The sequence below is a fragment of the Manis javanica genome, chromosome X, assembly GCF_040802235.1.
Source record: "Manis javanica isolate MJ-LG chromosome X, MJ_LKY, whole genome shotgun sequence".
NCBI classification, from domain to species: domain Eukaryota; kingdom Metazoa; phylum Chordata; class Mammalia; order Pholidota; family Manidae; genus Manis; species Manis javanica.
The window spans coordinates 107971734-107992581 of NC_133174.1; the positions used below are offsets into that span (position 1 = coordinate 107971734).

Consider the following 20848-nt stretch of genomic DNA (forward strand, 5'->3'; position numbering starts at 1 on the left):
AAATGAAAACAAATGTCCATGCAAAAAGTTGTGCACAAATGCTCAGAGCACCATTATTTGTAATGGCCAAAGATGGTAAACAGAAAAGCCCAACAACTGATGAATGGATAAACAAAATGTAGACTGGAATATTATTTTAAAATGAAATACTGATACATGATACAATATGGATGAACCTTGAAAATATTGAAAATATTAAGCTAAGTTAAAGGAGTCAGAGATGAATGGGAACATACGATTCTGTTTATATGAAGTGTCCAGAATAAGCAAATCCATACAGACAGAAAGTAAATTAGTGGGGCTGGATGAAGGGAAGTGCGCAGTGGGAAGTGATTTCTAATGGGTACAGGATTTCTTCTTGGGGTGATGGAAATGTTCTAAACTTGGATGTGTGATGGTTGTACAACTAAGACCATTGAATTATACAGTTTAAATGGGTACATTTTATGGTATGTGAATTAGATATCAATATAGATGTTTAAAATGTTTTAAACACTGCATGTGAAGGATTAAGTCCAGAGTTTAGATGCTCTAGTATCTGCATTACGTTTATTACATATATGTGTGTGTATGTATATATATATAAAGCCCTGACATTCTACACTGTCAATTTGCTTCATCTTTGAGCTTGTCTGATTTAGATGTATTTCATGTATAACTGTAAACACAGGGCCTGAAAAAACAGCTGCAGGCTAATTAATTTTACTATTTCCAATTTCCCTGTTTCCTGTTGATACTACAGTTTTAGCACATCTTAGATTTAAATAAAATGACTGTTGGGATCAGCTTTAGGGACTGAAATGTTTCCCCAAAATTGAAATGTTGAAGCCCTAATCCCCAATATCTACGAATATGGCTGTATTTGAAGATAGGGCCTTTAAAGAGTTATTAAAATGAGGCCTTGAAGGTGGGACTTAATCCAACACGCCTGGTATCCTTGTAAGAAGAGATTAGGAAATCCAGAAAGACACAAGGGACACATGTGCAGAGGAATGGCCATGTGAAGAGGCAGCAAGGCAGCCATCTGCAATCCGAGAGGCCTCAGAACTCAGACCTGCCAGCATCTTGAACTTAGACTTTCAGCCTCCAGAACTGTGAGAAAATAAATTTCTGTTGTTTAAAAGTACCCAGTCTTGTTTTGTTACTGCAGCCCTAGCAAACTAATGCAGGCAGACTCACTGCAACCAAGTTATGCGTTGTTAGGCTAGCCTCTATGAAGAGCCATAGCATGAATCCCAATGACCAATATATTCCAACTTGAGTATCTATTAAAATGGCTCTACCTCTCTGTCTTTTCATCAGGAGAGATTATTTATTCATAACTAAACTAGAGATGACTGAGAGAATGGACTTCATACCTGGTAATGAATTTCTAATTCCTCAAGATTTCATCAAAGTTTGTGAATTTTCAAGTGAGTTCACTTTTTTGATAACTTGGAATTCTGCTTATATTTAGGCAAGGAGTACTTAATAGCTGCTTGCATGTTGAATTTGAGAACTGGGTTTCTACTTAATCTGATAAGGTTAAGTAGAAACACAGTTCTCAAATATATATATATATATATTCCTCTGCCCCCTCAATAAATGGCTTGGCATTGAGAGAAAAAATAATCAGATGAGCCCTTTAATCATGTAAACAGAGTCTGGGTGTAATAATGATTCTTGTCTGTTTTGCCTATTAGACCCCCTCAAGGTCTTAAAAGACTAACCACTTCATGTTTGCTGAATGAGTGAAACTTCAGTGCAGCCAACAGGACAAAATTGTGAAACAGTTTTAGGGTAATGCTAAGCATCTGAAAGCAAGGTAGGAATGCCACTGCTTAGTAAACTAAGTATGGCATGTACATCATCAAATCCCAACAGACTTTTATTAGAGGGACAAGCAATTTAAATGAGTCTAATATTGAAAAGGTAGTATGGGTGGGGAGAAAAGGCACTGACCTAAGTAACTGTGGAAAATGGTGTTGTGACTACGAACTATGACACCAAAGATAAAGGTCTGTATGTAAACACTACTCTAGCTGGTAAAGTTGTTTCTTATGAGGGTACAGGTTAGCAATTCTGAAACTGTGAGATATGTTGTGCTGGAATTGAACAAATAAGTAAATGGGTAGTAAATGGTGGGAGCCAGGTTTCTTACTGTTGGAAAAGGTGGTTAATGACAAGCAAGAGGAGGAAGCTAGAATAATCCCTGTTAATGGATTAGTCAGAGACATCAGTAAGAAATCATTTAATGTTAATTATGCAGATATTTATAGATATATGTAAATACAGATATTAGTATATACACATTTATTTCTTTGCTCCATCAACTGAGAGCCTAAGAGAAACAGCACCTCAGTAGCAAAGAGCACATGTACCACCTAGACCTTGGTTTCTAATACCCCTCCTCCAATAAAAGGAACAGGGCTCCTTGAATAAATAGGTAAATGGTTGGGGTAGGAAATATACATGATGAGCCTGGAGCATCTTGGAGTGACAGAAAAAGAGGAAATGCCCCCCCAAAAAAAAGTCGGGGGGGGGGTACATATCCAAGGGACACAGAAACCAACTTGAAAGAATTCTCAATAGTTAAAGCTGAAACAAGTTGAATTAACAAAATAATTCAGTACTGGATTATAACTCAAAGTATAAAATACCCATAAGTCCATGCTAACATAAGTAAATGGTTGAATTGGTAAATAAATGAGGGAGATGAAGCCTATCTCCTGTATATAATAATCCCAAATAAGTTGTATACTTGCCCCTCAAAGAGGTGGGCCTTACCTCCTTCCTACACCTTGAATTTGGGCTGTTTAGTGATTTACTTCCACAGTAGATTCACAGAGAGAAACAAGGAACTTTGTAGTAGGGAAACCTGACAAACACTACCTCAGCCAGGTGATAAGTCTGTTGATAGCATGTATCCTTAATGTGATGAAATGAAAGGAGCAATTCACCTCTGTGGTCTTCCCCCAAAAAGCCTATAACTTTGGTTAAATTCTGAGAAAAACATCCAAAAAACCCAAACTGAGGGACATTTAACAAAATAGTTGACCAGTACTCCTCAAAACTGTTGAGGTCATTAAAAGCATGGAAAGTCTAAGAACTGTTATGGCAAAGAGAAGCCTAAGACGACCTGACAACCACATGTAACGTCATATCCTGGATGGGATCCCAGAATAGAAAAAGGGCATCAGGTAAAAAACAAGTGAAATCTGAATGAAGTGTAGAGTTTAGTTAAGAGTTACGTACCAATGTTGGTTTCTTAATGTAATGTACAATAGTAACATAAGATGTTAACAAAGGGGAAAGTGATACAGGGGATACATGAACTCTTTGCAAACTTTTCTGAAGAAAGCATAATATGCCTAAATGCAATATGGTACCCTGGATTGGACCTTCGAACTGAAAAGGAAGAACTTTTTTTTCCTAGTGGAAAGACTAGATGCAATCTGAATAAAGTTGGAGTTTACTTAGTAATAATGTACTAGAGTGGTTTCTTAATCTTTACTAACGTACTGTGGTAATGTATTAACATTAGAGGAAACAGGGTAAGAAGTATATGGGAACTCTGTATTTTCTTTGCAACTTTTCTATAAATCTAATGTTCTTCCAAATTAAAAATTTTACTTAAAAAAAGTAATGCAGGGTAGCTGGATGTACAAGCAAACTGTCTGCTTGGACTACATTAGATGACCGACACAATGGCATTTGATGTGTTTGGGACTTTGCAGTGGCTCGCTCTCCTCATCTCCACAACCCCTCCATACTAGCCCTGTTATATCAACCTGAATACATTTCATGTGCACGGGCCAACACCAGAAAAGTGGCTGAGGATAACAGGGGGAGCCTGGGTTCTCTAGGAGACCAGATGACTCAAATCCAGGGAACGGGTCAAGTTTCAGAACTGAAGGGAACAGGAGAGCAGTTGGGTGGGGTGGGATGGGGGTCGTTAAGCAGGAGTTAGTTCAAAACAAAAAGTTAAGATTTCTTGGGGGGAAAGAAGATAATTTTAGGCTGGGAGGAGGCCAGAGACCAGGGAAAATGTTGACACAGTGGGTAGTCCATTTTCTCTGCCTTACCTATAGCTTACTCATAAACTCTTTTACCTGTATATCCCTGCTGCTTTTAATATGAGATGAACAAAGATTGGCTTGAGAATCAAGTGGCTGCCATGAGTTACTGGGAAGGGTAAAGAGAAAGGGATTAGGGCAAGAAGGGTCATTTCTAGGGCCATAGTCACAAGACAGTTCCAGGCCTCTTACTTGTTTCAGCGGCCATCTTCTCCACCAGACTGTGAGCTCCTCTGGCACAGGAATGGTGCCTTATTCTTCTCTAGTCCCAGCAGTGCTTTATATGTAGTAGGTGTTCAGTAAACATCTGCTTAGTGAATAAATCAGTCAGGAAGCTAGAAACCAGTGAAATTAGAAGCGTTTTTCTTTTGAGAACTTACGGAGAAACATTAAATCCCAAACGTGCCTTTACCATGAATTCCCATGATAATAAAGGTATTTAAAAAAATATTCTGGTATTCAATTTGTTTCATGTCAGTGAGGAATCTGGCCTCTGACTCTCAAAACTATACCACTGAAATTGGAATTTGGGGGATGGTATATTAATGTTAGACATGTATTTCAAAGAAAAAAAGCCATTGCCAAGCTGCATAGTTTGGAGAGAAAGTCATGTAAATTACATTGAGTCATTAATATTTTAATTCAATTAACAAACAAGTCAAGGGAAAAAGTCTCAATATGATTCCTCAAAGAGCTTTTAATGAGATGTGGTTTTAAACTTGTTCCTTTAGCACAGTGGTCGTCTGCCTGCCATATCAAGTCCACAATGAAATTTTCACTGAAGGAGAAATTGCAACATAAGGGACTATGGTTGCTTTTTTCCCAAAGCTGTGTTTATTCACTTTAATAGACTGTTCATTGCTCTAAGCTGATAAGATTATGCCTGTCTTTTAGTATTAATATGTTCTCTCTTTTATGAGGTGACAGATGATGGCAGTTAAAAAAAAGTGTTGAGTTGGCCAAAAAATGTTGGTCACCTGTGTCAATCCCTAAAATGTTATTTGTCCATGATATCCCAATGCCTAGAAGGCACTTCCACATACTTTGTTTTGGTCTAGGAGGACACTCGGGGATTAGGGAGAAGTGATGAGAAGTGTATGTGTTGCTGAGTACACCTACTGGCTAGGCAACAAGCTTTCCACAGACATGATGTCTCGGCAAATCTTTACAATTTCGCTTAGGTATTCCCATATTACAGATACAGAACTGGAAATCAAAATAGGATAAACAACTTTCCCAAGGCGTTTGCTAACAGAGGAAACCAAATCCAAGTTTATCTGATTCTAGAATTTGTGCTCTTCACACCATTTATAATGAGCTTGTAATGCTCATTTCACAGAGGAATGTTGTTCAATTTTTCTTTGTATACATCTTGATGCTACCTTTCAAAGACTTGTAACTTTGCAGTGTATTTATATAGTGACAGCAAACATTTTAAAAACTAAACTTGTGTCAGTATTATTCTCATAAGCTTGCATCACAACAATTTTTTTCCCTTTTTGTTCAAGAAACCACATAAAATCTATCAGGAAATATTCCTATGGCAACACCCCAATCATCTGCAGCTGAAACAACCAGCAACACAGCAGGCTCCAAGTCCTTGGGCAGAAGTCAGTGGAAGTCCATAGAGGCCAACCAGCTTCAAAGAGTTGAAGACAAGTTCTTTGAAACACCAGATCAATGACACTGCCACGCAGACCTTGAGACTAAAGAAACTGCGTAGTTAGAAAGTCAATGGTGTAATAACTCTGCCAGGTAGATGGAATACAGAAGAGTGAACACAGAGAGAGAAGTAGAGCAGAGTAAGGAAAGGGGAGAAGAGGGCGAGCAAAGAACACAACGCTGACAAGAGGAAGAAGGCAGGACAGGTAAAACCAAGGCAAACAAGGTGCAATGAATTAGAAAATTCAGAACACTCCAAGACCATGCTGATTAAGTAGGGGGGGATTGTGGCTCCTCAGCTTCTTTACATACTTGAAAACAAATGTAGGACAGATCACAAACATGTAGATGAACTAACAGTGTTCATCTTAGAACTAGAATTAAAACAATTTTTTTCTTAAATGTATGTAGCTAATACATTATAATTTAGGAATCCAAAATCTGGATTTTCTGATAGCCAAAAATCAAATTATAAAATAAGACTTTGTTTCCTTACATTCCTCAATTTACCAAAGTCATTTGAAAATAAAGCCACATGTTTAACAAGTGTTGGCGACCAACTTTTAATAATACTTTTTTAATTTTCAGAAACATATGCTAACCATCAACAACATGATCAGGGTCCCACTGCCCCAGATGTTATTTCATTGGTACATTATATCAATATTTACAAAGACTTTCAAATTCAACAACACAAAACAACTTAATTTTTCAAATTACAATGCTTTAAAAAAATGTAAACAGTTCATTTTTACATTATTGTAAAAAAGAAGACTCACTCCTTAATGCGGCTTAATTTTTTTAAGTGAGCAAAGCCTGGTGCTCATGGATAAAGAATGAAAAGAATTCTTTACATAGAAACATTGTGCTCCAGTGTGGCAAAAAAAAAATATATATATACACATACAAAGAAAAGAATCTTAAGTCCGTAATTTAGACCACACACAAAATCTTGTCCCCAAGTTGAGAAATTTATAAAAACCATTTACACATGGCTGCTGACCTACTGAAAACCTATATAACATTTTCAAAACAATAACTCAGTCAAAAGATACCACTTTTCTTAAAAATGAAATTTTGTGCAAAAGAAATTGTTTAAGCTAGAAACAAGACCCCATAAGAGGCCAAAGAGCCACTGAAATAATTTAACTGTTAGATTTAGTGCATGTAACCAAAAGGCACACACATGTGATTAATATATTAATATATTTTCATGCAGAAACCTGTGCATGTTCACAATTATATAACTAAAACACAAACATAACAAAACATAAAGCCTAATGTTTGGCAATGTTATTCTAGCCACAGTCCTTTCTAGTCTATCAGTCTAGGGTTTACTAGATCATTAACACTGCCTCTCAGAAAAATATATTTGAACAAATGCAAATAAAAATTAAAAAAGGGATGTTAGCCTGAAACACTATATTATTTTTTTCCATTTTGATACATATAGAGACTTACTGATATGTTTATTTTAAATGTCAATTCAAATTAAGATACATTTTTCCTTTTGTTAATAAACACTTTGATTGCTCCAGTGAAGTCGGCAGAAAGAAGAACTTCTGTGTTATCCATCTTCATAATACCTTAAAAGCATAAAAAATAATTTTCAGTTGATTTTAAAGGAATATGAAGCCTGCTGTCATAATTATCACATGCCCATGACTGTACACCTGTTGGAGGGCCAGGGGGAGATCCTCTTCTCATTTTTTCAGTCTCTCTCTTTCTTTTCTTCCATGTGCTAAATGCTCTTTTTTTAAAAATTGAAAAAATTTTTATTAAGGTATCACTGATACACATCTTATGAAGGCTTCACATGAGCAACATTGTGGTTACAACATTCACCCATATTTTCAAGTTCAGTCTCTCTTTTAGCTTGCTTCTGTAATCCTTTCATCCTCCTGTACCTCTCCCTTTTCTCTGAGCCTCACTTTCACTTACCTTGTCTTAGCTGGTCTTTCCCAGGCTTGGGGAGACCACAGTCCTTTGAGGCCTGGATTCACTCCTGGGCAGCCTAGGTCTCTAAACTGATGTTTCATTTCATGGCCAGAGGCTAGTGTGTTATTCAGCCCCAGGACTGGAATGCTGGCAGGTGGGGTCAGCAGGGCAAGTCTGTTGCTAACAGGGGTCTCTAATGAGGTTGACTGTAAGGTGGTTGGTTTATTGTACAGAGACATACTTAAACTGCCATGAAATCAAGTATACAGGATTGCTATATGAACACTGACAACACTTGTTGCCTTTACAGGTCTGTACTGAAGAGCTACGTGTAGCTATCCTAATGGCAAAAATGCTTACCTCTTACATTTGCCAGTAAAAGCATTTAACAAACAAAATTCAGTGCTAACTAACTCTATTTAATGTACAAATACTGTAGACTTACGAAGGACTGATTAGTAAGGAGGAACATAATCACCAACTTTAACTGTGAAGTGGCATACAGCATGAATTAAGACACTACGATTTGTCACTTTTATGTGTTACGCTACAAATGTATCCTAAACCTTTGAATATTCCTTACCACCCTTTTGGTATATCTCAAAGTAGTGCTATGCAGCAGTACCAGCAGCAGAGAACACAGAGATATGTGAAAGGCTAGAGAAGAAAATAACTCAGCATGTATATATCAATGCTTCATAAGATACAATAATAGCGATGATGATATTACGATGATAATGTCTACTACATGCCAAGCATTTTACATATGCTATCTTTACTTCTTATCAAAACCGTGTAATCCAGGTATTATCACCATTTTACACATGAGGAAAACAAGCTTAAACTGCCAAATATTTCAGGAATAAAGAGAGAGGTCAATCAGATATGTTTTATGATCTCATACCTTGAGTTTCAGAATTTACTCCTATGTTATACCTAGATAGGTACAAAATAGCAAATGCAAATTTGAGAATAATTAGTTAAAAGTTGTGCCTCTTTAAAAAACATCCTGTGAATAAATTGAACCTTGTTACTATGGTACAGTTCTGAGTTTAAAAAAAAGTACTTTTCATTTTGCCTCAAATTGTTTTAAAAGCTAGAATTTTCTACACAATGTGTAGGGGAAATTATGTATAAGGTACAGAAAGGTATCACTGAGAAAAGAAAACCCAAATAATTTTAAGTTAGAAGAGAGAAGCTGGACTTAATCCTGGAAAAAAAGAAAAAGAGAAAGAGAAAGAAAAGAAATATTGCAAAACAGGAATTTAGTAGAGGTTTAGTAAGTCCAACTTCATTTTAGATCTTCTAATTAATTAAAAGAAGTGTTAGATTGAAATTCATCTTTGCTATCAAAATATTTCTTCACAGACAGCAGGTATTGTACTGTATAATGTAGATAATACCATAACAGAAATTAAGTTAGATTAAATGAAAAAAATACTTGAGAAATTTGAAACATTCAAATACTTTTAGAAGTACATTTGTACATATACACTATATCTACTCTGTCTTCACAACTCTATAAACGTCTTGGTTGAAGTCTTTAGAGTGAGAAAACACATTTAATAATATTCTGTAATTGATTTTAGTAATAACTTATTTTCATTAACAACTGGTTCAAGTTGATATGGTTTTACCCATACTCTTAAGAACTAACAGAGTTTGAAACATGGTGCACGATGTAGACCAGCAAGAGACTCGCAGCACTGCAGAAGAGCTTGTGGATCTCATGAGGCTCAGCACATGAGCAAATTTATGTGAAAATGAGAAAGGGTGGAAAGGATCGAGGCAGATTACATGCTTATGATCAACACTGAAATATGATACTGGGAGAAGTGGAAGACACTGTGACTATTTTTTTTATTTTGGTATTAATCTACAATTACATGAAGAACATTAATGTTTACTAGGCTCCCCCCTTCACCAATGCCCCCCCACATACCCCTTCACAGTCACTGTCCATCTGCATAGTAAGATGCTGTAAAATCACTACTTGTCTTCTCTGTGTTGCACAGCCCTCCCCGTGCCCCGCACACACTATACATGCTAATCGTAATGCCCTCTTTCTTTTTCCTCGCCCTTATCCCTCCCTTCCAACCCATCCTCCTCAGTCCCTTTCCCTTTGGTAACTGTTAGTCCATTCTTGGGTTCTGTGAGTCTGCTGCTGTTTTGTTCCTTCAGTTTTCCTTTGTTCTCATACTCCACATATGAGTGAAATCATTTGGTACTTGTCTTTCTCTGCCTGGCTTATTTCCCTGAGCATAATACCCTATAGCTCCATGCATGTTGTTGCGAATGGTAGGATCTGTTTTTTTCTTATGGCTGCATAATATTCCATTGTGTTTATGTACCACATCTTCTTTATCCATTCATCTACTGATGGACACTTAGGTTGCTTCCATTTCTTGGCTATTGTAAATAGTGCTGCGATAAACATAGGGGTACATCTGTCTTTTTCAAATGGGGCTGCTGCATTCTTAGCATAAATTTCTAGAAGTGGAATTCCTGAGTCAAATGGTAAGTCTATTTTGACCATTTTGAGGAACCTCCATACTGCTTTCCACAATGGTTGAACTAACTTACATTCCCACAAGCAGTGTAGGAGGGTTTCCCTTTCTCCACAACCTCGCCAACACTTGTTGTTGTTTGTCTTTTCAATGATGGCGATCCTTACTGGTGTGAGGTGATATCTCATTGTGGTTTTAATTTGCATTTCTCTTTTTGTTGATGTGGTGGATGATGATGGATTTTGGAATGTTGTACCATCCTTGCATCCCTGGGATGAATCCCACTTGGTCATGGTGTATGATCCTCTTGATGTAGTTTTGAATTCGGTTTGCTAATATTTTGTTGAGTATTTTTGCATCTACATTCATCAGGGATTTTGGTCTGTAGTTTTCTTTTTTGGTGGAGTCTTTGCCTGGTTTTGGTATTAGGGTGATGTTGGCTTCATAGAATGAGTTTGGGAGTATTCCCTCCTCTTCTATTTTTTGGAAAACTTTAAGGAAAATGGGTGTTATGTCTTCTCTGTATGTCTGATAAAATTCCGAGGTAAATCCATCTGGCCAAGGGGTTTTGTTCTTGGGTAGTTCTTTGATTACCACTTCAATTTCATTGCTGGTAATTGTTCTGTTTAGATTTTCTGTTTCTTTCTGGGTCAGTCTTGGAAGGTTGTATTTTTCTAGGAAGTTGTCCATTTCTTCTAGGTTTTCCAGCTTGTTAGCATATAGGTTTTCATAGTATTCTCAAATAATTCTTTGTATTTCTGTGGGGTCTGTCATGATTTTTCCTTTCTCATTTCTGATTCTGTTGATGTGTGTTGATTCTCTTTTTCTCTTAATAAGTCTGGCTAGAGGCTAATCTATTTTGTTTATTTTCTCGAAGAACCAACTCTTGGTTTTATTGATTTTTTCTATTGTTTTATTCTTCTCAGTTTTATTTATTTCTTCTCTGATCTTTATTATGTCCCTCCTTCTGCTGACCTTAGGCCTCATTTGTTCTTCTTTTTCCAATTTCGGTAATTGTGACATTAGACTATTCATTTGGGAATGTTTTTCCCTCTTTAAATATGCCTGGATTCCTATATACTTTCCTCTTAAGACTGCTTTTGCTGTGTCTCACAGAAGTTGGGGCTTTGTGTTGTTGTTGTCATTTGTTTCCATATATTACTGGATCTACATTTTAATTTGGTTGTTGATCCATTGATTATTTAGGAGCATGTTGTTAAGCTTCCATGTGTTGGTCAGCCTTATTGCTTTCTTTGTACAATTTGTTTCTAGTTTTATACCTTAGTGCTCTGAAAAGTTGGTTGGTAGGATTTCAATCTTTTGGAATTTACTGAGGCTCTTTTTGTGGTCTATTCTGGAGAATATTCCATGTGCACTTGAGAAGAATGTGTATCCTGTTGCTTTAGGATGTAGAGTTCTATAGATGTCTATTAGGTCCATCTGTTCTAGTGTGTTGTTCAGTGCCTGTGTGTCCTTACTTATTTTCTGTCCAGTGGATCTGTCCTTTGGAGTGAGTGGTGTGTTAAAGTCTCCCCAAATGAATGCATTGCATTCTATTTCCTCCTTTAGTTCTGTTAGTATTTGTTTCACATATATTGGTGCTCCTGTATTGGGTGCATATATGGTTATAATGGTTATATCCACTTGTTGGACTGAGCCCTTTATCATTTTGTAATGTTCTTCTTTATCTCTTGTTACTTTCTTTGTTTTGAAGTCTATTTTGTGTGATACTAGTATTGTAACACCTGCTTTTTTCTCTCTGTTGTTTGCATGAAATATCTTTTTCCATCCCTTGACTTTTTTTTTAAAATTATTTTTTATTGAAGGGTAGTTGACACACAGTATTACATTAGTTTCAGGTGTACAACACAGTGATTCAACATTTATATACATGATAATTCTAGCTACCAGCTATCACCATACAAAGTTGTTACAATATTTTGACTATATTCCTTATGCTATACATTACATCCCGGTTACTTATTTATTTTACAATTGGAAGTGTGTACTTTTTGTTTGTTTGTTTGTTTTTTTTTTTTGAGAGGGCATCTCTCATATTTATTGATCAAATGGTTGTTAACAACAATAAAATTCTGTATAGGGGAGTCAATGCTCAATGCACAATCATTAATCCACTCCAAGCCTAATTTTCGTCAGTCTCCAATCTTCTAAAGCATAGCGAACAAGTTCTTACACGGAGAACAAATTCTTACATAGTGAATAAGTTACATGGTGAACAGTACAAGGGCAGTCTTCACAGAAGCTTTTGGTTTTACTCATGCATTATGACACAGTTCATAATTTTTTTTGAGAGGGCATATCTCATATTTATTGATCAAATGGTTGTTAACAACAATAAAATTCTGTATAGGGGGGTCAATGCTCAATGTACAATCATTAATCCATCTCAAGCCTAGTTCTCGTCAGTCTCCAATCTTCTGAAGCATAACGAACAAGTTCTTACATGGTGAACGAATTCTTACATAGTGAATAAATTCTTACATGGTGAACAGTACAAGGCCATTCATCACAGAAACTTTCGGTTTTGATCACGCATTATGAACTATAAACAATCAGGTCAAATATGAACATTTGTTTGATTTTTATACTTGATTTATATGTGGATCCCACATTTCTCCCTTTATTATTATTATTATTTTTATTTTTAATAAAATGCTGAAGTGGTAGGTAGATGCAAGATAAAGGTAGAAAACATAGTTTAGTGCTGTAAGAGGGCAAATGTAGATGATCAGGTGTGTGCCTATGGACTAAGTATTAATCCAAGCTAGACAAGGGCAGAAAACATCCACAGATGCAGAAGCTTTCTCTCAAAGCAGGGGGGGGTGAAGTTCTGAGCCTCACCTCTGTTGATCCCCAATTTCTCACCTGATGGCCCCCCTGTGACTGTGCCTGTCTTAGGTTGTTCCTCCCTTGAGGAATCTTACCCGTCTCTGGCTAACCAGTCGTCTTCCGGGGCCATATAGGGAAATGTAAAGTTGGTAAGTGAGAGAGAAGCCATATTGTTTGAAAAGGTTAGCTTTTTACTTCTTTGCAGATTTATGCCCTGTGGCTTCTATGCCCAGCACTTGTCTCGAGGTATCTTTACCACCTGGAGGAATTATGATACTTGGTAAATTCGATATGAGGCACGAATTCTATTTAAGGGTTGTAATTAGGAAGGAAGAAGAAAAGCTATAGAGGTAGCATATGGAAGAAAACATGGGAGGATTGATTATTTCTTTGACATATCTTCTTGTAGAGTACCTTAAGTATGTATAGGTTTTAAACTACTAACTAACTTGCGCACACATATTAACATAATAGGAATACGGTGACATAAACAAAGCAAATCTATAATTACCATCCATCTCCAGTGAAGCCAAGAAAACCATTTAGGCACCCTAGGCATTTATGAAAATTAGTCTATGATATGATGGATATTGTCCAACTGTACTTGAACAGTCTGAGAGAAATCAGACAAATTAAAGCAGCCCATTTCTGGGATCTGTTCACATCCCATATGTTCTTTTAACTGTAGATAGTCTATAGTCTTAAGATTTTGGAGTGCTACAACTTGCACCCCTCCCAACTCCTGGTTGAGTTCCAACAGTACAGAGCCGGTCAAATTCGTTGTCTCACTGTATGCACATGCCAACCCATCCCTTGACTTTTAATCTGTGCATGTCTTTGGGTTTGAGGTCTCTTGTAAGCAGCATATAGATGGGTTTTGCTTTTTTATCCATTCTATTACTGTGTCTTTTGATTTGTGCATTAAGTCCATTTACATTTAGGGTGATTATTGAAAGATATGTACTTATTGCCATTGCAGGCTTTAGATTCGTGGTCACCAAAGCTTCAAATTTGGCTTGTTTACTACCTTACTGTCTAACTTAACTCGCTTATTGAGCTATTATAAACACAGTCTGATGGTTATTTCTCTCCCTTCTTATTCCTCCTCCTCCATTCTTCATATGTTAGGTGTTTTGTTCTCTGTTCTTTTTAGGAGTTCTCCTATCTAGAGCAGTCCCTGTAAGATACCCTGTAGAGGTGGTTTGTGGGAGGAAAATTCCCTCAACTTCTGCTTGTCTGGGAATTGTTTAATCCCTCCTTCATATTTAAATGATAATCATGCTGGATACAGTATCCTTGGTTCAAGGTCCTTCTGTTTCATTGCATTAAGTATATCATGCCATTCTCTTCTGGCCTGTAAGGTTTCTGTTGAGAAGTCTGATGATAGCCTGATGGGTTTTCCTTTGTAGGTGACCTTTTTTCTCTCTATGGCTGCCTTTAATACTCTGTCCTTGTCCTTGATCTTTGCCATTTTAATTATTATGTGTCTTGGTGTTGTCCTCTTTGGGTCCCATGTCTCAGGAGTTCTGTGTGCCTCCGTAGTCTGAGCAACTATTTCCTCCCCCAGTTTGGGGAAGTTTCTCAGCAATTATTTCTTCAAAGACACTTTCTATCCCTTTTTCTCTCTCTTCTTCCTCTGGTACCCCTATAATGCGGATATTGTTCCTGTTTGGATTGGTCACACAGTTCTCTTAATATTGTTTCATTCCTGGAGATCCTTTTATCTCTCTCTGCATCAGCTTCTATGCGTTCCTGTTCTCTGGTTTCTATTCCATCAATGGCCACTTGCATCTTATCCATTCTGCTTATAAATCCTTCCAGAGTTTGTTTCACTTGTATAATCTCCCTCCGGACATCTGTAATCTCCCTCCGGACTTCATCCCTTAGCTCTTGCATATTTCTCTGCAGCTCTGTCAGCATGTTTATGATTTTTATTTTGAATTCTTTTTCAGGGAGACCAGTTAGGTCTGTCTCTGCAGCTCCTCTCTCAAGTGTTGTCTGAACTATCTTGGACTGGACTAAATTTTTTTGCCTTTTCATGTTGATAGCAGTGGCTGTAGGAAGGTTGTGGGTGTGTCAGCTGGGAGAAGAAAGTCCTTTCCTGCTTACTGGATGCCTTGCCCTTCTCCGCTGCCTGTGTCGGTTACCTGCACTCCTGGAGTAGCCACCGGGTTAGTCTCCTAAGTTGCTGTGGGTGGGATCTCTGTCAGAGCAGTGCATAGCCCTGCGGGGGGGTGGCAGGCACGCCAGGTGTGCTCCTCCGTGATAGCGGCACCCCTGCCGGGCAGCTGTGTGCCAACAGTGGCCTTTGGATCTGGCCCGGGGGGTGTGCGTTGGGCTGGGATTCTTGTCAGCTCCTGGGAGCGCGCCTGCTCCCTCTGGCTCCATTGCAGGTGCGCACGGGGCTCTCCTGCGTGGGCCTCTACCGGGCTCTTCTGGCTCCACTGCCACCAGTGTGTGCGAGCCATACCCGGGCTGTTCGGTTGCTGCTGCTGCAGGCTTGCACAAGCCTGTCCTGGTCTCCTCTGGCGCCGTTGGCACACGCGATCTGCTCCCGGTCCCTTCCGGCGCAGCTGCCCCCAGAATGCGCTCTCTCTCTCCTGCTACTGGGCCAGTGTGTTGGGGTCCATGCCAGTTGGAGGAATGACTGGCAGGCTGCTTAGTGCCATGAGGGGCTTCAGAGCTGCACTGCCTCCCCGGGGTTTAGGACGCCTAAGTTTCCCTGGGATGCCCAGCTGCTGGCTATGTGTGCCGGGACAACTTCATCCAGCTATGGGGTCCCTGTCTCTTTAAGACTTGCAGAAAGCACTTGCTTTTCTTTTGTCTCGGGGGCGCTGGTTGCAGGGACCTGCCCTCAGGTTTTGCTTTTCCATTTCTCTAATATCCAGCACCTGGTACACCTTGTATCTGCGCTCCGGGTGTGGATTTCTAGAGCTGGTTGTTTAGCAGTCCTGGGCTTTCACTCCCTCCCCGTTCTGACTCCTTTCTTACCGCTGGGTTCTGGGGTGGGGGAGCATTCGGGTCCCGCCTGGCCGCGGCTTGTACCTTACCCCCTTCATGTGATGTTGAGTTCTCACAGATGTAGATGTATCCTGGCTGTTGTACTGCATCCACTGGTGTCTCTTTTAGGAATAGTTGTATTTATTGTATTTTCATAAATATATATGTTTTGGGGAGGAGATTTCCTCTGAACTACTCATGCCACCTCATCTTCCCATGATCATCATCTGAAATGTACTTTTGAGCAATTCATTATAAGTCACCGCAGTGCCCTCGCGTTGGCTGTGCGGAGCCGAGTCTGGTGCTGCCGAGGTTGACACTGTGACTATTATAGAAACTGATGAAGACACATATGAAGAGACACATAAATCAACAGAACAGAATTACTTCGATGCTCTTTTCTAGGGAGAGGCTGTTGGACTAGTTGCCCCTCCACTGAGAATTGGCTGAAACAAAGAATATTTTCCCGTGTGGAATACAGGAGACTTTGTATGATGGCCTCTTTAAATGTAGAAGATACTCAAAAAGAGAAAGCTGCATAAATTTTGAGACAAAGAAATGACCAAGCATTCCTGTACTCCTGAAATGAATTGATTTGCAAATAAATCACAAATTCTTAAGCTAAATGGCATTTTTATATTTCTCCAACCCTCTCAATAAATGTGATCACCAAGCGGAAGAAAAAAAAAAGAACAGGACTACTTGCTGATGCTTTATTTTCACTTCATAACCTGAGCATTTTATGTAACTGGAATTACTACTCATTCTCAAAGCACATGCTGCAAATGCCGAGAAATTACAGGCTTGTAAACAGTTTCCTATCTCAAGAAGCTATAAACTTGTGGCAAGCAGAAAAGAATACTGTTTTCATTTCGGTTTAATTCCTTTATACACTGAGTGTTTATTAAGCACTTACTATCTACATGTAATAAGCAATGTGCTAGGGATTGACACTACAACTCAGAGATTACAGTCTAGAGAAGACAGTATGTCTTGTTTGCATTTTTCCAAAAGAACAGTTGCCCATTAAAAAAAATTATGAACGCTCAGTATTTTCATTTTTAGTTCCCAGGTGAATTTAACTATGTAAAACTTGCAAGAAATATGTTACTAAAATGTTCAGAAACACGTATGTGAAAACCATTATGTTGTAAACAAGAAATACTCTTCATAATCAAGAAAATCTCATAACACCCAAAGCTAAGTCAATGAGGCTACCAAGTGCTGCCTAGAAAAAAATGTAGGACAAATAGGAGTACCTACCAGAGGACATGGTATCCAAAACTTCAGTATCTTCACCTTTATCATTCCCTTCTGATTTTTCAGATTGCATATCCAGACAGAGCATCAAACTTGGGTTTGGAGCAAAAATGGCTGATGTAACAACTGCATTATGTGCTGGGAAAAAAATTTGTTTCAGGATAACTAGTAAGTTTGATTCTAAACATCAAGACAAAAAATATAATAATCAAAAAATACAGTGGTGTACGTTATGTGCAAATATCCTTTAAAACTAACATATAAGTAACTAGAAACCATTTATAACCCAGGCAAGCCCCTCTGGCTGCGCCTGCATCTCTACAGAAGTGTACTCTTTCTTTTCAACTCTGAACCTCCAAATAAAATTTATTTTTTATTTTGGTATCATTAATCTATAATTACATGAGCAACATTATGTTTATGAGACTCCCCCATCACCAAGTCCCCCCCACATACCCCACTACAGTCACTGTCTATCAGCATAGTAAGATGCTACAGAATCACTACTTTCTTCTCTGTGTTACACAGCCCTCCCTGTGGCCCCACCACCACGTAATGCCCCCTTTCTTTGTTCCACCCCCTTATCCCTCCCTTCCCGCCCATCCTCCCCAGTCCCTTTCCCTTTGTTAACTGTTAGTCCATTCTTGGGTTCTGTGAGTCTGCTGTTTTCCTCCTTCAGTTTTTCTTTGTTCTTATACTCCACAGATGAGTGAAATCATTTGATACTTGTCTTTCTCCACCTGGCTTATTTCACTGAGCATAATACCCTATAGCTCCATTCATGTTGTTGCAAATGGTAGGATTTATTTTCTTCTTATGGCTGAATAATATTCCACTGTGTATATGTACCACATCTTCTTTATCCATTCATCTACTGATAGACACTTAGGTTGCTTCCACGTCCTGGCTATTGTAAATAGAGCTGTGATAAACATACGGGTGCATATGTCTTTTTGAATCTGTGATCTGTTTTCTTCAGGGAAATTCCCAGGAGTGGCAGTCCTGGGTCAAATGGTATTTCTATTTTGAGTTTTTTGAGGAACCTCCATACTGCTTTCCACAATGGTTGAACTCAGTTACATTCCCACCAGCAGTGCAGGAGGGTTCCCCTTTCTCTACATCCTCACCAACATTTGTTGTTGTTTGTCTTTTGGATGGTGGCCATCCTTACTGGTGTGAGGTGATATCTCATTGTGGTTTTAATTTGCATTTCTCTGATGATTAGCGATGTGGAGCATCTTTTCATGTGCCTGTTGGCCATCTGAATTTCTTCTTTGGAGAAGTGTCTGTTCAGCTCCTCTGCCCATTTTTTAATTGAATTATTTTCTTTTTGTTTGTTGAGGTACGTGAGCTCTTTATATACTTTGGATATCAACCCTTTATTGGATATGTCGTTTATGAATATATTCTCCCATACTATTGGATTGATGGTGTCCTTTGCTGTACAGAAGCTTTTCAGCTTGATATAGTCTCACTTGTTCATTTGTTCCCCTTGCCCGGGGAGATATGTTCATGAAGAAGTTGCTCATGTTTATGTCCAAGAGATTTTTGCCTATGTTTTTTCCTAAGAGTTTTATGGTTTCATGACTTACATTCAGATCTTTGATCCATTTTAAATTTACTTTTGTGTATGGGGTTAGACAATGATCCAGTTTCATTCTCTTACATGTAGCTGTCCAGTTTTGCCAGCACCATCTGTTGAAGAGACTGTCATTTCCCCATTGTACATCCATGGCTCCTTTATCGTATATTAATTGGCCATATATGTTTGGGTTAATATCTGTACTCTCTATTCTGTTCCACTGGTCTGTGGGTCTGTTCTTGTGACATTAACAAATTGTATTGATTACTGTGGCTTTGTAGTAGAGCTTGAAGTTGGGAAGTGAGATCCCCCCTGCTTTTTTCTTCCTTCTCAGGATTGCTTTGACTATTTGGGGTCTCTTGTGGTTCCATATGAATTTTGGAACTATTCATTCCAGTTTGTTGAAGAATGTTGTTAGTATTTTGATAGGGATTGCATTAAATCTGTAGATTGCTTTAGGCAGGATGGCTATTTTGACAATATTGACCCTTCCTAGCCAAGAGCATGGGATGAGTTTCCATTTGTTAGTGTCCTCTCTAATCTCTCTTAAGAGTGTCTTCAAATAAACTTCTAATGCTCAATGGCAATAAATAAATAAATACATACATGCATACCCAAAAATATTTCTTAAAAAAACAAAAAGAAACAAACCACTGCATAGAAGTTGTGAAATTAGACAAGCATAAACTCTTCATTTGTAAGGGAGAAAAATCAAAGCCATGTATAAAGCAAAAGCAGTCATAATTGCTGAACTGCTTCTCTGAAATAATGCCTGTAGAAATTTACTTCCAGGACATTTCCACTTTAACTTTAAAGATACAAAACAGTAGGCATTTACTTACCTTTGATACCTTCCCAAAAGTCATTACGGTCTCTCCTGACTGAAGTAAACTTGCTTAGGTCATGGTAAGTACTCCAGATATAAACATACTTATCTTCTGAGCCGCTAACGAGGTAACTAAAATCATGGCTAAATTTGGGGAAGAAAGAAAAAAAAAGTCAAAGTTTTTTTTTTTTTAGGTCTCCCTCTATCAGTTCTTCCTATGTTAATATGCCTAAGAAAACACTCAAGAGAGCTTATTGAAATACAGACTCCTAGACTCACTCTGGATGGTTCTGAACACGTAGGTTTGATTGGAAAGCCAGCAGCATTAGTATTTTCACCAAAGCTCTAAGTAACTGTGTTGCTGCTGGTTAACCCACATTGGGAGAAACACCTACTTAAAGAGATGAAAGAGAGAAGCAGAGTACTTTACTAATTCAGTTACTGGATAGTTACTGGGTAATTCAGGAAAGGAGGACTGATAAGAAAGGGGCTGAAAGAAAGAGGGCCGTGAGGAAGAAGGGGCTGGTATTTCAGGATAGCCTCCAGACCTCCGATTAAGAGTTCCAATAATGATAGGTAATGGTTTAAATATAGGACACTGTACTTTATTAGCTCGGTACCTAAAAAGGATTAAGACTGAACAACCTAAGACAGGCACAGTCGCAGGGGGGCCATCAGGTGAGAAATTGGGGATCAACAGAGGTGAGGCTTAGAACCTCACCCCCTCTGTTCTGAGAGAAATCTTCTGTATCCGTGGATGTTTTGTTGCCCTTGTCTAGCTTGGATTAATACTTAGTCCATAGGCACACACCTGATCATCTACATTTGCCCTCTTACAGCACTAAACTATGTTTTCTACCTTTATCTTGCATCTACCTACCACTTCAGCATTTTATTAAAAATAATAATAATAAGGGAGAAATGTGGGATTCACATATAAATCAAGGATAAAAATCAAACGAATAATCATAATTGACCTGATTGTTTATAGTTCATGATCCGTGATCAAAACCGAAAGTTTCTGTGATGACTGCCCTTGCACTGTTCACCATGTAAGAACTTATTCGCTATGTAAGAACTTGTTCACCATGTAAGAACTTGTTTGTTATGCTTCAGAAGATTGGAGACTGTTGAGAACTAGGCTTGGGGTTGATTAATGATTGTGCAT

At 38.3% G+C, this 20848-nt stretch overlaps 1 protein-coding gene across 2 annotated transcripts in view; it reads right to left on the bottom strand.

Annotated features, from left to right (window-relative positions):
• Nucleotides 1-6264: 6264 nt before the first annotated feature.
• Nucleotides 6265-20848, bottom strand: part of WDR44 (WD repeat domain 44) — a 106135-nt gene continuing 91551 nt past the window's right edge. The window contains exons 18-20 of one of the 2 annotated variants that reach the window (XM_017660132.3): nucleotides 19697-19824; nucleotides 17276-17410; nucleotides 6265-7303 (exon numbers count right to left, since the gene is read on the bottom strand). In XM_017660132.3, the coding sequence (XP_017515621.1) occupies nucleotides 7209-7303; nucleotides 17276-17410; nucleotides 19697-19824 (358 nt within the window). In that variant the 3' untranslated portion in view covers nucleotides 6265-7208. The remainder of the gene's footprint in view (nucleotides 7304-17275; nucleotides 17411-19696; nucleotides 19825-20848) is intronic. The other variant, XM_037004864.2, reaches the window with a different exon arrangement.